This window comes from Pediculus humanus, genomic scaffold (assembly GCF_000006295.1).
Source record: "Pediculus humanus corporis 1103172108296 genomic scaffold, whole genome shotgun sequence".
Taxonomy (NCBI): domain Eukaryota; kingdom Metazoa; phylum Arthropoda; class Insecta; order Psocodea; family Pediculidae; genus Pediculus; species Pediculus humanus.
In genome coordinates, this window is record NW_002987865.1 from 458044 (window position 1) to 475538 (window position 17495).

General features: G+C 24.4%; 2 protein-coding genes across 2 annotated transcripts; one reads left to right on the forward strand and one right to left on the reverse strand.

The window, feature by feature from the left end:
• Positions 1 to 825: 825 nt before the first annotated feature.
• Phum_PHUM556480 (uncharacterized protein) lies at positions 826 to 2588 on the forward strand (the record flags this gene model as incomplete). Its single annotated transcript, XM_002431843.1, has 6 exons — positions 826 to 853; positions 944 to 1314; positions 1404 to 1652; positions 1728 to 2160; positions 2241 to 2511; positions 2564 to 2588. The coding sequence occupies 6 exons, from the start codon at positions 826 to 828 to the stop codon at positions 2586 to 2588; spliced, it is 1377 nt and encodes a 458-aa protein (XP_002431888.1).
• A 227-nt stretch (positions 2589 to 2815) lies between these two features.
• Phum_PHUM556490 (U4/U6 small nuclear ribonucleoprotein Prp31, putative) lies at positions 2816 to 4447 on the reverse strand (the record flags this gene model as incomplete). Its single annotated transcript, XM_002431844.1, has 3 exons — positions 2816 to 3913; positions 4061 to 4236; positions 4318 to 4447. 3 exons carry the CDS (start codon positions 4445 to 4447, stop codon positions 2816 to 2818), a joined length of 1404 nt encoding a protein of 467 aa, XP_002431889.1.
• Between the last annotated feature and the right edge of the window lie 13048 nt (positions 4448 to 17495).

Below are 17495 nucleotides of genomic sequence, written 5' to 3' on the forward strand. Positions count from 1 at the left end.
GTTTTAAATAATAATCGAATTATTTCCGATTCATTACACGTTAATAACTTATAATACTTTTTTAAATAATAATTTTATTATTGCATCGTGATTAAATTCACCCCGGATTTTATTTTTTTTATAACAAAATTTATTAATTAAACGAATAAAACTGTATCGAACACTTTTTTTTTCTTTCTAAAAAACAAATACAAATTATTAAATAAATTAACGCAAAATTTGCAAATTTTTTAATGACGTTTAAATTCGTCTTGTTGCCCTTTGAATTTTTCTCTCCCCTTTATTAATGTATGCCTGACTATGATGATTATTATGGAGTAGTAGTAGTAGTAGTAGTAGTTTTTAATTTTTATTAATTAAACCTCTAATGAAAATTGATTATAAATAATTAATTAAGAAAGGGGTATTTATTTAACTGTTGAAATTTTTTAAATGAGTATTTAATTGAATAAATTATTACTTAAAAAAAAAATGGAAAAAGTCGTTGAAGGATCTGTTGATAATTTTTTAACTGCTGTCAAAGTTTATTATGAACATCCAAATTGTGCTAATAAACAAGTAGTTTTATCTCAACATATTTACGGTGGGAAAATCGAATCATCGTTTTCTAAAGGTGAAAACGGTCATGATGAAATTATTAATAGTGCCTTATGTAAAATTACTGAAAATTTAAATTTCAATTTGAAAGATATTGGAATATCAAATGTTATTAGGACGTTTTTTACAAATATTAAAGAAATTGAAAATTTAGAATCGATATTTGATTATGGAAATGATGTATTTTTACTAATAAGAAAACTCATACCGAAAAAAATCATTAACAATATGGAATTAATTGAAATTTGGCTTTTGGGTTTGTATTTATTTAGTCGAGTAGTTTAATAAAAGTGTACAATAAATTTATAAAGCATGTTTTAAGTTACTGTTATTATTTTCATTTCAGATAAAATAAATGCCAGGTTAGTTATAAAAACAAAACATTTTATAAATGACATTGAAGACAATACTACAATTGTCATGCAAACAGATCCTCTTCAAATTTTAAAATATAATTATATTGAATTAGTTAAAACATCAAAAACTTTAAAATTTATTGTAGATGATAATAATTTAAATGAAAAAGGAATCAATTGGATTAAAGTTATTTTATTTCCAAAAATTATTAACATTATGTTAAATTCTTCAAATTTAAAAACAATTAAAAATGGGGATTTGAAAAAAAAAAATTTTTCATTTACTAATTTAGTCGATATCGTTAGATATTATGAACTTTATGAAAAAATGAAATTGAAATATGCAAAATTTTTAATTGAGGTTATTATTATTGTTTTTTATTTTTTAATACTTAATAATAAAATTATATTTTTAAAGTTATTTTATACTTTTTTTTTTTTGTAAATTAGAATTGGACTGAAAATACAGATCCTAAAAAATTTGTGTATGAAGATATAGGAATTGCTTCATACCTTATGTTATTATGGAACAGTGATAATTTACCTGCGGGAAAAGAAAAAAAACAAAAGTTTGTCGATTTAGGATGTGGGAATGGTCTGCTGGTATATATTTTAAATTCTGAAGGTCATTTAGGAGTTGGAATAGATTTACGAAAAAGAAAAATATGGGATTCATATAATTCAGACACAATTTTAAAAGTAAAGTATTTTTTTCTTATAAGTTAAATTATTTACTAAAGAAGAGAAAATATGTTTAATCAATTTTTTTTTAAGGAAGAAATTATTATCCCATCTGTTGACACAATTTATCCAGAGGCCGATTGGATAATCGGAAACCATTCAGATGAATTAACTTCGTGGATTCCGATCATGGCTAAATTCAGTAATGATCACTGTCAATATTTTGTCTTGCCTTGTTGTCCCTACGAATTAAATGGACAAAAATTTCAAAGAAAAAATAGCAGCATGAGTAGTTACCAAGATTTTATATATTATGTGAAAAATATAAGCGAAATGTGTGATTTTAATACTTTAGTCGATAGATTAAGAATTCCATCATCTAAAAAGGTGTGTTTGGTCGGATTTAGAAAAGGAAATTTTGAAAAAAATCATGTAACGCAATCAAATAGTAAAATTATAAATTATATTAAATTTAACTGTCAATCTGATGTAGATGTACAAAAAAATTATGTTAAAAATTTAAAAGGTATTTAAAAAGTAATTTACAAATTTTTTTTTATCTTTTTTTCAGTACGATTTCAAACACATAAAAAATTCATGTTTCAGGTGGAAATACACCGGATGGAAACGTAAAAATAAGGGATTCAGTGGAACAAGTAAGAAACTGTACAAAATTGCCTCACACTGTTATAGATCAAATATTAAAAGCAGTAATGAATGAATTACTTAATGAAAAACGTAATTTATATGAGATTAAAAACGACGGATCCTCTTCTCATTGGAATCGAGGAGGAACATTGAGCGTTGAATCGTTGGCAAATAAAATTAACAAAGACTTACTTCAAGAACTTAAAAAAGAATGCAAAGGATTACAAACGTTATTAAAAAATCATCATTATATTTTTGAAGTGAAAAAAGGTTTTGTACAGTTTAGAAGTCCCGAAAGTATGTTAGATATTAGTAATAATTTATTAAAAAGTGATAATAGTTCTAAATGGAAAAATAGAAAATGTTGGTTTTACAATAATCATCCGGATAAATGTCCTTTAACCGATGACATGTGTTCGTACAATCATACTTTTATTAGAGAATAAAATTTTTTTAATTTCTTAAAAAAATAATTTTATACTTGAATTTTTTTTTTTTAGAATGTTTGTTTATAAATCAAATTTACAAACATTTTATTTTCTTTGTACTTTTATAAAACTAGATGTGTTTGAAAAATATTTAGCATTTGCTTCATTGACTATTTTTTCAGCTGCATGCGGATTAACAATCTCAAGACCTTGAAGTGGTGTAAATGCAACACTTGAAGCAGTTCCAGAAACTTGTTTTTTGACGCTTGTACTTCCTCCCCACTGTTGTTGTTTTTGTAAATTTTTTTGTAATGTTTTCGATATTCTCACTTTAGTTTTTTCATCAATTTGCGGGAGCCTGATTCTTCCGGTACCGGTTTTTCCTATGGTTCCTCTAGTGTAACCTAAATCTTCTTGGTAAGCATCATCCTCGATATCGGCAAAATTCATTCTGTTGGCTTGTTTTCTTAATTCAGTCATAGCATATCTTTCTTTCATTTTTCTAACATGTTTACCCCCTCTTTTTTTCTTGGGTTGATCTACAGGTTTAGGTAATGGTTTGGCAAATTTTACTGGAGGCGGTTCTGTTAATTTATCCAATTTTTTTTCAATGCTTTCACGAAACATTTGACCAACACTGCCATCTGTACTTTCATGACAAGCATCCACTCTTGCAGCTAAAATACATTTAGATCCTACCAATCTGGCTGCCTTCCTTCTAAAATCTGGAGGAGTGTCTTGAACAATGTCTGAATGATAAATAAAGCCTGTGTGAGGTAAAGAAGCAGCTTGAGAAAAACCAGACAGCATTTTTTTCTGTGACCCCAAAAGGAGAACATTGCAAGCTGGCATTTTAGAAAGTTTGGTAAGTCCTCCAGCAACTCCCATAATTTTAGCAGCACATGAAGCTCCAACAATCATTGAAACATTTGGAGCAATGAATGCCATTCTACTTTCAACATATTCATAAATTCTTTGTTTAAAATTATTTAACTCGATTGCCATGTCACATGCTTCAACTATTTCTTCTCTCTCTGGTTCTGTTAATTGGGTGCCTTGAGTAGTTGATGCAGTAACAGAAACAACCATTATAGTTGCTTGAGTTAAAAATTGTTGCAGCACTTCATTATTTTTGGCTTTTTCTAAGTCATTTCCTAATTCTTTGACTGTTCTGACATATTCAAGAGGCCCTACCACCAGTGACTCAAGTTCGGGAAATCTTTTCGAGTATTTATCTCTAGTAAACCTGTGTATTGTTGCTTTAAAAAAAAAATTTAATTAATATTTAAACAGAAAACAAAAATTTTTTTTAAAATATGTAATATTACCTATTTCATTATCTATTTCTACAGCCAAATTATTAGCTTCTACAATAAGTTGATATTCAGGATCTGATTCTACTGGTCCTATTATATCTGACGGCCTTCTTATTTTTTTACTATAATTATCAATTTCTTCCATAATTTTTTGCAAATGATCGGAATCTCTCAAACTGGCCAATTGCCTAATAGAGGTAATTTTAATATCTACAAATATGTTAATTTACATAAATTAGTAAACAATTTTTAATGAAAGTCAATACAAATTTTAACTACACACAAATTTACCTTCATCCATAGGGATTTCCAAATTTCTTTGGGCATCCAAATGTTTTTCAATGTGGCCATTTGTTTCGGTATAAAAATCAGCATCATCTTCACCCTCTAAATCGGCTAAAAGTTCGTCGGCTAAAGACATTTTAGTTTAACATAACCTAACACCGTCAAATGAATGTTTACAAATCAATATTGTATATCATTGAATAAGAGCAAATTTGTAAGAAATTATTTGCTTTTAACAAAAGTAATATGCAATCATTTATTAATTATTTCAGTTTTCAAAAAACATTTTAAACAGTCGATTAAAAGTTTTTTAAATTAATTTTAATAAAAATATACTTTAAAAATAAAAAATTACGGAAAACAATCATAGAGTTAAAATATTTATTTGCTACGGTTAAAGATTTCCCGCCATTATTAAACGTTCTATTCGTTTTATAAAGTGAATACCATTAAAGAGTGAAAGGGTTTTTATTTAATTAAAAAAAATTTATTAAAACTGTAAGTAATAATTATATTTAAAAAATTAATACAAAATTTTATTATCAGAGACATTTTTAATAGAAATATTTTTTCAAAACTATTTCTCAACCGTTTTTGTATCGTTTAAAGCAAATTTAAACCGTCATCGAAAATCATTTAACGTTTTTTTTTTTTAATGATTTAAATTTTCCCCAAAATTGATATATACTTATAAATTTTTTCTTTTTCTATATAAAAATTATTTTAAATTCAATTAATTATTATAAAAATAAGTAAATAATTCTGGGTGAAACAAAAAAAAAAAACAAATTTCCATAACTAATTTATAGATTTTATAATTTTATAAAAAAAAATTAATTAATTATTCATTCCTCTCGAATCTCTCGAAATGGGAGAAAAAAACAATATATATATATATATATATATATATATAAATATGTATTTATATATTCATTATGACGTAACATCCGTTTTGACCAAATGTTTCCGTTATGGGATCAATATAATGGCCCTTTTTCTGGTCCTAGATCCCCCTCTCTGTCTCTCTCTCTCTCTCTTTAACTCATTTTGGGCGCCGTCGCATGAGATTGTCATTAAAAGGGAAGGAGAGAGAGAGAGAGGAACTGTTATTTGAGCCCTTGTTCTTCCATTAGATTCTTTCACAACCTTTTAACACCAATTCTTAAACACAGCTGATTCATTCTTAAAAATAAATATTGTTTAGATAGTTTTTTTCCCTTCCCCCCACGAAACTCCTCCTTCGACTTTAAGGTTTTTCTTGATAAAGGTCAAAAAAACAAATTTTTTGAAAACCATTAAAATAAACATTGAATCCTTTCAAATGGAGAACCTCAAAGTGTATTTAAAAATTTTATTGATAAAATTTGCTGTCTGACACAAAAATCTCGTGTAAATTAAATAAATATTGTTTAAATAAATTTTTCCTAAGGGTATGCATGAACCGTAGCAAAAAAAAAAAATTATTTAAAATTCATTTTCTATTCTCCAGTCGATTTTATTATTCCAGACATTTATTCATTTCCAACAAAAACGAATTAATTTATTATTTTTATTTTTATTTTATTTATTTATTTAAAAGTTAAAACGCTTGTAAAAAAAAAAAAAAAAGAGTTTAAATAAAACCGGAAATGCAAAACTATGACGTCACGTAAATTTTTTTGTTTTTCTTAAAATCAATGACTTATAATAGGATATAGGGAAGACTAAAAATAAAAAATTTTTTTATTTTAAAAATTAACGTTTTTTTTTTTTTGTCGAAAAAATTAATAATAATAATATTTAAAAAAAAAAGTTATTTAAACGTCGTGAAAATTAAAAATGGCTGGTTGTTGGGAAAAGGAAGAAGAGAAACGACAACAAAAAAAAAAAAAAAAAAAAAAGTTGCGCTCGAGATATTTTTGTTTAACATTACGGCGCAGCCTTCACTCGCTCCCAAGCTTGAGCGAGAGCGGGTGTTATTTAATAATAATAATAATAATAATATTATCAACATTTTAATTTTCTCTATTTTTCAATTTTTTTTTTTTCTCTCTCTTACACATTTAAAAAAAAATTACAAATGTGCGTACCTGTGCGTGTGTATAAAATGTACGACGACGAGTAAATAAAAAAAAAAATAAAATTTTTTTTTGTGTGACGAAGTTTAAAACCTAATCGATAAAATATCGAATTTGATTAATTTATAAAATTAAAATAATTTGCGGATTTTTTTTTCTAGTGCGAAAAAGTTTTTCTTTTTTTGCAAATAATAATAATAATTTTTGTTTTTGTTCGACGACAGGAAACGTAAATAATAATAATAATAACCAAAGTGCACGTTCAAAATGAATCAAATGAATAAACTGAAAATTTAATTTAAATAAAAAAAAAAAAACACACGTAAATTCTGTCGCAAATTTTAATAATTAACGACAGCAAAAATAACAAACAGTATTCGTAGTAATAATAATAATAATATTTATTTGATTTAATAAAGAGAAAAATTTTTATTCAATAGGATGGAAATTAAAAAATTAGTATGACGAAAACATATGTAAGTTTTTTTTTTTTTCTTTTTTTTATTATCATTATTTTTTTTTTTCTTTTTACGAATGAATTGAATGAATGGATGAATGAATGGATGAATGATTTTTTCTTAAAATAATAATAATAATTTTAATTTATTTTCTCTCTCTCTCACTCTTTCTCATCGTTATCAGTTACATATATATATTCTTATCAATGTTTCATAAAAGAGATAAAATTTCTTTTTTTTTTATTATTCTATAACCACGTTACTCCTTTTTTTTAATGTAGGAAAATACAAAAAAAAAATTCATTTCCGGTTAAAAAAAAAAACGAATCCGCAAAACGAGTGATAATAAATAATTTTTTTGACGTCACGACAAAATCACGACGTATCGATTTATTTTATAAATAAAAAAATTTTTATTCACGTAATAAGGCCTAAAAACCCTTCCCTTCCTTTTTACCCCTTCGATTCACCTTCACCACCACCACCCCCTTCCTCCCCCATCTTGGCTTCCATTTCTTAAACGTATGATGCAAAAAAAAACTTTTTAAATCCCTTTTTTTTTGCGGTTGTTTGCACGAAATCCGTGGAAATTTTTTGTTTTTTTAGTTTTCTTATAGAAGAAAGGAAAATTCGTTTTTTAATTTTTTCATTTCCGGTTGTCGTAAATCCTCCTCCCTCCACCCCGCAACAAAAAAAAAAGAAATTTTTTTAATATTTTAAAAATTTAAAAAAAAAATTTTTTTTTTTTTTTGTGGCAAATTGTTATTTCAATACCTGAAAATGAAAAATAAGGTTTGTGATAAGGTTTTGATAAGACAACAAAAAAAAATTTTCTATTAATCGGAAAATTATTTTATTACTTTGTCGTTTCTCATTTCCGTTTTTTACGATTACAATAAAAAAAAAAAAAGGAAAATTTTTTAAAATTAAATATTTTATTAAAAAACGCTGTAGATTTTCCTGTTGTTGTTGTTGCTGTTGTTTGTTTTTGTTCTTTTTAATAATAAAAAATCCTAAAGCTCCTGTCGTACACGACGTAAGAGAATAAAAACGGGAATGGGGGGGGTGGGGAGAAATTTTTTTTTTTAAATCTGTTGCTTTTTTCCACTTTTTTTTTTTTTTTTTTATAAATTTTCCTTTTGCTGACGTGGCCGTAGAAAAAAATTTTTTTTTTTTTTTTCAATTATTTTCATTTATGGTTTTCGATTTGCCATTTCCGATAAAATAATTTTTTTTTTTTTTTTGGAATTTATTTTATTTTTTACGCTTTCGTATAATATTTTTCGTATGGGATAATAATGATGATGATGATGATGACGCTAACGATAATAATGATAAAAATGATGACGATAACGATAAAAAATTTTTTTTTTCGAAATAAAAAATGTTTTTTTCTTTTTTTTTTTTTTTTTTGGAAAATTTGGGGGGAGAAAATTCTATAAAAAAAAAAAAAAAATAACGGGGAAGGAAATTGATTCGTGGATGAAAAAAAAGAAAAAAAAATAAATGATCCCAAACGATAGACGAAAAAAAAAAAAAAAAAATAGTTTTATATCATTGTTTGTTAAAAAGTTTTTTTTTTTTTTTTTTAAATTGGAGTTTAAAAAGTTTTTTTTTTTGACTTGTGACGATAACCCGATGGAGCCATTTTGGGATTTGAATCCCCCTCAACACCACCACCACCCCCTCTCTACCCCCATCTCATTTTTTTCTTTCTTAATACTTTTTTTCATAATAACTTCCACTTTACAATTTTTATTTTAAACAATTTTCTTATTACACGTAAAAAAAAAAAATTTTTTTTTTACATAAAACTTTTTTCATCATCATCATCATCATTATTATTATCATTATCATTATTAAAAAACTTTTAAAAGGATCATTCTGTAAGAAATTTTACATTTTATAAATTTATGATTATATACGTATGTAACATGTAGTAATAATAATGATAATAAAAAAAAAGTATTAACGAGTTTTATTTACTTCTTTTTAAATATTAATATTAATAATAATAATAATAATTAATCGATCGATAATCGATATTTTAATGTATTTCCAATAATGTCTTCCATTTTTTTTAAGTTTATCCCAAAGTTACATTTAAAAATTTTTTTTTTTTTTGCAAATTTTAAAATGATTTTCGATTAAACGATTGCGTTTGTGCCTGTTTGTTTTTTTTTTTTTTTTTTTTTTTTTTTTTTGAGAAATGCGTACGATAGCAGACGACAAATATTTACATTAAGCCATGTACGATATAATTAAAATGGAAGTAATAAATAAATAAATAAATAAAAATCAAAAGAAGAGAGAAAATCAAAACAAAAAAATTATTTTTTTTAAAAACCTAAACGATGATGATGATGATACTAATAAAAGGAAGTAATAAAAATCTCAAGAACTAATTTAGATAAAAGGAAAAAAGAGAGAGAGAGAGAGAGAGCTAAAAAAAAAAAATAAAAACAAAGTTGGAATATTTATTTCCTCCTTTTCCTCTTCCCCTTCCTGTCTTCTGTCCACAGGGATTGAAAAAATTATTATTATTATTTTTTAGTTTCCTTTTTATTATTATTATTATTTTTTGTAAAAACAAAACTTTAAATATAAATAATTTTTTTTTTTTTTTTTAACTTTTATTTATTTATTTATTTTATATCGCAAAAAAAAAAACAAAAGGAAAAGGAAACGGTTAAAAATAAACGGTTGTTAAAAAAATTTTTTTTTTTTTTTTTCAAATGAGTTTATTTACCTCGAGTAATCGAATATTATCATTATTATTATTATTATTATTATTATTATTATTATTATTATTATTATTATTATTATTATTATTATTATTATTATTATTATTATTAATAGAAACAAATAAAAAATATATAAATATAAACATTATGATAAAAATTTCTTTTTTTTTTAACGTAATATTGTTTAGGGCGACGAGGAAATTTTTGCTGATAATCATGTAAACTCAGTAAATAACATTTGATAAATGTAACATTAGTCGTTTAATGAAATGTCGTGTCAGAAGTTTTCCATTTTGCACGTGTCACTATCGTAATTTTTAAATTAAACATGTCTGGAATCGTGACGCGGACGTGAAATGGAGTAAAGAAAAAAAAAAAAAAAAAACCGTTTATTGTTTTTATTTCTAAGGTATCGACTTTAAAAACCTGGAATAAATGTTTTTTTACAAGTAAGTTTTCGTTTTTTCAAGTAATTATAATAATAATAATAAATTATCTGTTCGAAATAGTTAAATTTTAAAAATTAATACTTTAATGGAAAAATAATTTGTTGTAACGTATTATTTTAAAACGTTCTCGTTTTTTTTTACAAGTTGTCTGTTTGTTTTATTGAAAACTTTTTTAACGAACGTGAAAACATTTAAATAAATTATAAAAAAAAAAGGGGGGAAAAAAAAATGTCAAATGCAGAATAATTTTTTTTCTTTTCAAATACAAATGAGTATTTTTTTTGTTTTTTTAATAAAACAACCATTCGAACAGCATTTTTTTTGTTTTTCAAGCCAACATTTGAATATTTTACAACGGTTATGTGTAAAAAAAAGAGAGAGAAAAAGAGGGGGGGGGGGGTAAACCAAACAGAAAAATTTTTTTCTTTTAGAATAATGTAGTTTATGAAATTTGAGGTTAGAAACAAATAACAGGAATAAGTAAGTTGTAAATTATTATTATTTTAAAATTAAACATATTTATAAATAAATTTGATAGGTTGTTAATATGAATATTTTTTTTTTTTTTGTTTTGTTAATTGACATATTACATCAATCGAACAACAAACAAAACATTTTTTCAAATTCTTTGTGGGAGTTTATATCAAATCAAATAATTTTATTTATATTTAATATTAAATAATAGTGAGTGTATGTTGTAGATATAAGGATCATCATAAGGACTTGTTTTAATCTACATATTGTGGATTATAAAACTGATAATAATCATACTAATATTATTCATACTAATTGTTCTTTCATTATTACAATCGAATTTCATTTTTCTCTTCGATTCATCCATTTTGATTCAAACTGTATCCTATTTTAATTTTTTAATTAAACATTCTACAATTTAATAATTTGATTACTATTCAGTAGAATTTATTGTTTTATTGTGAAATGTTTTTAAAACAAAAAAGTTGATAAAATCAAAACTGTTTGCAATTATTGGTGGTGTATTAAGAGTACACTTATTGTGTAATGTGTTTTTACTGTAAAGTCTTTGCAAATGTTGTTTGTATTTTTTGAGTAATGTGTGTACATTTTACCTTGTGAATAATAATTTCCTACAAATTTAGTGTTTATACTATATTTAAGTGATGATTAATCTAAGATAAAAGTTAATAGTTTGTAAAAAATAAGGGAAATGACTAGAAGACAGAGGAAAATTCAAAATAATGTTTGTTTTATTGTTGACCATCGAAACCTTTATAAAATTAACCAGATTGCTTAACAAAAGTTTGTCTTTAGAGTTCAGTTCAAGAGAAAAGGCATTTCTACCATATCAGATGAACTCAGGAAGGTTTAAAAGAACTAATGTATATGTTAATCCAAAAATAACAATACATTTAAAATATGTAAATAAAAAAAAAATTTTTAATATAAAGTATTAGTGTTAAATATTTGGGTACCCAAATGAAAAATTAAGATGGGAAACAAAACATAACCATGGAATTCCCCATGAGAAAGAAACATTGGAGCAATTAAGTAAACTTACCACAAATAATTGAATTAAGGGAAGGAAGGAAGGAAGGAAGGAAGGGGAAAAAAACACAAAGTAAAGAAACAACAGAAGAAGAATAAGAAGAATTTAAACTCTTTATATAAGACTACTCAAAAAGAATTAAATGTTATAACTAAAAGATTAACAACTGAAATAAATAGATTAAGTTATTCCCATTAGAATCCTTAGTAGAAAAATTAAGAAAACAAGAAAAATATTATTAAAAGTTTTTAATGTTAGTTAAAATGAAAATTTAAATATTATTTTGAAAGAAAATTAAAGAGGAAGATTTAAAAAAAATATATTTAAAGATGTTTTAGTTTGCTGCAAGCTCAGTTTTTAAAGATATACTTCTTTGTTTAAGATTAAAACAAAAAGAAAATTCAATTTATTCCAATGCGAATTGAAAAAACATATTTTCAATGGAAACAAAAGAAAAACAAACAACAAATACATTAATAAAAATATATATATATATATACATAAAATTAAAAATAATAGAATGTTTTAATATATTTTCAAAGAATAATGTTACATAAAAAAAAAAAAAAAAAGAAGAAGGATTTTGTAAGGAAAAAACAAATTTTATGGAAAAGGTCAAAAACATAAACAAAACAAATCAAATTTATTTTGTAGAAGAAAAAAAAAAAAATTTTGGTTTAATATTTTTGGAACGATATTAAGTGGAAAAATTGTTGGAATGGAAGGAAACAAAAAAAAATTTTTTTTTTATATGTCTTCAATAGGAAATAAAAAAATGACAGTTTTGGAAATTTGCCTAAGAAAAAAAAAAGGTAAAGAAAAACAAAAACGGATGTTGTAAACAAATTAACAGTTTCTGTAATAAAATATTGTGTTGGCCTCCTCTTAGACTACAGACAAAAGAAGAAATATTATATATATATATGAATGGAAAAATAAATAAAAAATAAAAAAATTTTAAACAATGTTTAACGTCCAAAATCAAATGTTGACAGGTTGTGTACGTCATGATGAAAAATATAAGGAAGAAAATTGTGGTTTTGAATAAAAGCAGGTTATAATCGTGGCATTGTGGAAATGTGAAAACATACAAATGAAATATAATCAAAAACATTTTGAGGAATTGTGAAAAACATTCACAAAGCAGGAACGGCGGTGGTAAAAGTAAAATGTGTAATGTAAGAATGTCAGGTCTATGAATATACAACAGCATCGAAAATGGCTGAAGAGCGCTAAAGGGGAAAAATAAAAAACTACAAAAGAATTACGTCATACATATAAGAAAAACAATCGGTTACGTTGGGGAGGAAAATTAAAAAATTTTCATTATACATAAAACAAATCGAAAAGGGTTAATAATTTTTTATTATTGGTTTGATAATGGCCGACCACAAATTTCCTTTTAAAAAACCAAATAAAAAAATTTTTTTTTTCGATGAACACAAAATTGAACCAAAGAATTCTCTTCAAATTTTCTCGCAACCGAAAAAACACCCACAACGATAGAAACCTAAATCTAAACCTAAAAAAAAAACTCAACATCAACGTCATTAAAAAAACATTTTCGTATCGCGAATAAATTATACAACCGAAAAAAAAATTTTTAAATCACGATATTCTAAAGTAATTATTACCAAAATGTGGAAAATATAAAATGAAAATAATTTCAGCCATTTTGAAACGACGAAACTTTTCCGAAGAATCATACCGCCGCAAAAACCTTAAAGAGATTTTAAAGATGAGTTTTAGAAATGAAAAGTTATAAGTAATCATTTTACGTAAAATTCACCGACGCATTTATTAACAAAAAAAAGCGTATCCGTTCCCGGAAAAAATCGATTTTCTGGAAACCTGGAATTCGGATTTAAAATCTCCAACGCGTATTCGGAACTTTTCGTTATTGAAAATTTAATAATTTTTTTCCCTTAAAAAAAAAAATCAATAAATTCATTATTATTATCATTATCTTTTACCGAATGACTGACTGATAAAAAAACAAAAACATTTAAAGCATCCGATGACGTTTAATAATAATAATAATGATTATATTGATTTTTTTTTTTTTTTATGATAAAAATTTAATAATTGAATAACTTTATGTATATAAATTTTTATTGGTTCAAATGAAGAAAAAATTCTAATTCATTATTATTATTATTATTGTTATTATTATTTATAGTTATCGTATCGGGAATGTAACGGTAAAATAATTTAGTAAATTTAAATAATAATTGACAGTTTTTTCATGTTGGATCGAATAAAAAAACGGGAAAAAAGGGGGGCGGAAAAAAATGAAAAAGAAAATTCTAGAAAAAAGAAAAAAAAGGTACATCAAACAATTTTTTTTTTTTTTTTGTTATAAATTTTTTAATATAAAAATATAAAAAGCGAGATGATGATGATGATGATCGAACGTTTTTTTTTCTTTTCTTTTCTTTTCATTTCTTTTCTTAATTTTAAAATAAGACGTGGGATCAGACAGACAGACAGACACCGATGAAATTTTATCCGAATCATTTTTTTTCTATTTTTTTCAACGCAGTTTTCATTTTAAAAAAATGAAAAAAATGAAAAAAAATTTTAATAAAAAAATTTTTTTTTTATTTTATTTTATTTTTTCTTATTAATATCATGATGGTTCGAGCGTTTAATTTTTATTTTTATTATTGTCTTCTGCTATTTTTTTTTTATTTTATTTTTTCACCGGTGTAAACTTTAATTGAAAAAAAGAAATTTTATTTATTTGTTATTTTCACGTTGAAATTATTATTATTATTATTATTATCCACCATTAAACACGACAAGGCTACTTGTCGGAGTTTTTAAGTATTTATCCGAGGTTTCTACCCGATTCCTTAGGGACAAATACTCGAATTTCGGTGGTGCCACTTATTATAAGATAGCACCACATCAATTCTTGAAAGTCTTCCTGAGTCCGTCTTTTTCGATGGGAACGATTTGTCTCCTGAACTGGGCTCCAGTGACTAACATCTTTGGAGTGGCCAGGGTCAGAAGCAGTGAAATTCACATCTCGTCGAGCTGCCTCAGGTCGACAGTAGAACAAGATTTGTTTTTTGGTTCTTACTTTGTCTTGTTCTCATTTTTTTGCTCTTTTTAAGCCAACAGCACGTGGCGTTCTCAAACGGTCACCCATCCAAGTTTGCACCACGCCCGATGCTGCTTAACTTCGGTGATCGTACGGGAACCGGTGTGACCAGCACGCTATGGCCGTTGGCTTATTATTATTATTATTATTATTATTATTATTATTATTATCTTTTTTAATTTAAAATTTTGACTTGTGAGGAAAACGCGGGTGTTTTAAACGCGAACGTTCGAAATAATTAACACTAATTTTATTATTATTATTATTATTATTATTATTATTATTATTATTATTATTATTATTATCGTCGTCAACGTCGTCACAAATTCAATTAAAATCAAAAATAGTGTTTTGATCATAAAAAAAATTAGAACGGTTTTGCAATTTGTTACAGAACAATACGATTCGATTTTTTTTTTTTTAATAAAATTTTATTAACCCATAATATTAATTTATTTATTAAATCTTTTGAAGAGGTTTTCACCCCCCGCCTCCCCGTCTCCCGTCTTCCGAAAAAAAAAAAAAAAAACTTTTAATTGTTTTATTAAATTCATTTATAATTTTAATAAATTCACCATCGTTGTTATTAACTTAATTTATTAATTTTTTTTGTTTTTTTTTTTCAATTAAAATAATTTATTATTAATTAATTAACGATAATAACGATGATGATGATGATGATGATGATGATGATGATGATGATGATAATGATGATGATGATGATGATGATGATGATGATTATGGTAAAGGTATAAAAAAAAGTTTTAATAATTTATTAAATTGCTTCAACTCGTTTGATAATTTATTAATTTTAACGTTTTACGTATTCATAACACGTGATTTATTTATGTATGACGTCACGTTTTTTTTTGTAAAAAGAAAAATGAAATTAAAATGTGAAGAACATAATGTGAAGGGATAAAGAAATTTTTATTTTTAAATAATAGTTCGTACATAAAATATTATTTAATTACGACACTTACCTATGTATGCATGTATTTATTTATTTATGTACATAAATTTTTAATTGTATGTTGTTTTAAAAAAATTATTTTTCTTATAAATTAATGAAATCAATTAAAATGTTTTTTTTTTTTTTAACTGTTTCCTTAATGCAACAAAAAAAGATTTATGAATCGAGGGAATAGGGAGGAAAAGGGTGGTGGGGAGGGGCTTAAGGAAAAATAGAAAGAAAAAGGAAAAAAAAAGGTTAAAAGAAAAACCCGGGAAAAAAAAAATTTTAAATGGGAAAAATATGGTAAAAAAAAAAAAGAAAGAAAATTCTTTTGGGAATAAAAAGGGAAAAAAAGTTTTTCCTTGTTTTTTTTTTCCATTGGAACTCTTATAACCTTTTTTTTTTTTTCTTTTTTCTTCTGCTTCGAACGTTTTACCCTTTTCCTCTCTTCTTCCACGACTTTTTTATTTTTCTTTACCGCACGATTCTTTTTCCCATACATTTTTTTTTTTTACCGTTTTACACTACTAACGAAACTTTTTTTTCCTCCATTTTTTTTTTTTTCATTTTTCATTTCATAATATTATTATTATTATTATTATTATTATTATTATTATTATTATTATTGTTGTTGTTGTTGTTTTTTTTAAAGATTGTTTAACACTTTTATTTATTTATTTATTTATTTTTTTGTTTTTATTATTTATTTTTAAATTTTGTCGCCGAGTAAAATTATAAATACAAGGAAAAAAAAAAGAAAAAAGAAAATTTTTACCGAAAAAATAAATAATAATAATAATAATAATAATAATATGGTATTATCGATTTTTGTTTGTTCGTTTGTTTTTTATTACCTTAAAAAAAATAATAATAATAATTAAAATTTTTTTTTTTATTAATTTTATTGATCCATTAAAATTTAAATAAAGAATGTGCGTTTTTGAAATGTAGAATATTTTATTTATTACTTATTATTATTATTATTATTAATATCGAGGTTTATTACGTATTTATTACTTTATTAATTTTAATTACACGGGAATGAGAGAAAATTTTCATACGCGATCATAATAATAATAATAATAATAATAATAATAATAATAATAATAATAATAATAATTGGTATTTAATATAAAATCGAAAACGACATAACAACAATTTTTGTTTTGTCTTGGTTACGAAACATATTTAATTATTTTTTTTTATTTTATTTTTTTTTCATTTTTATTTTATATACGCCGCGTCATCAAATTATTAAATAATCGATCGATACGTATCGATTGATTTTTAAAATCCGTAAACGAAAAAAAAAAAATGGCATGGAAAATAATATGTTATATATAAGAGAAAACAAAAAAAGAAAGAAAAGATTAAAAAATTAATTTTTTTTTTTTTTGTATCGGGATTATCTGTATCGATTGAATAGATAATTAAATGTTTAGAAAAGGATTTTGCATAGAATGAAAAGAGGAGGAGAGAGGTTGGGGGGAGGGGGATGTGGGAGGAAAAATAAAAAAAGTTATTTGAAAATTGCTACGTAGGGAAATAATTTGAAAGTGAGGGGAAAATTTTTCCCCGTCGGCCATTTTTAAATTTAAAAATGTTTTTTTTGCTATTTTTCGTCGTATTAAAATTTTATTGCTATTATTATTATTATTATTATTATTATTATTATTATTATTATTATTATTATTATCCACCATTAAACACGACAAGGCTACTTGTCGGAGTTTTTAAGTATTTATCCGAGGTTTCTACCCGATTCCTTAGGGACAAATACTCGAATTTCGGTGGTGCCACTTATTATAAGATAGCACCACATCAATTCTTGAAGGTCTTCCTGAGTCCGTCTTTTTCGATGGGAACGATTTGTCTCCTGAACTGGGCTCC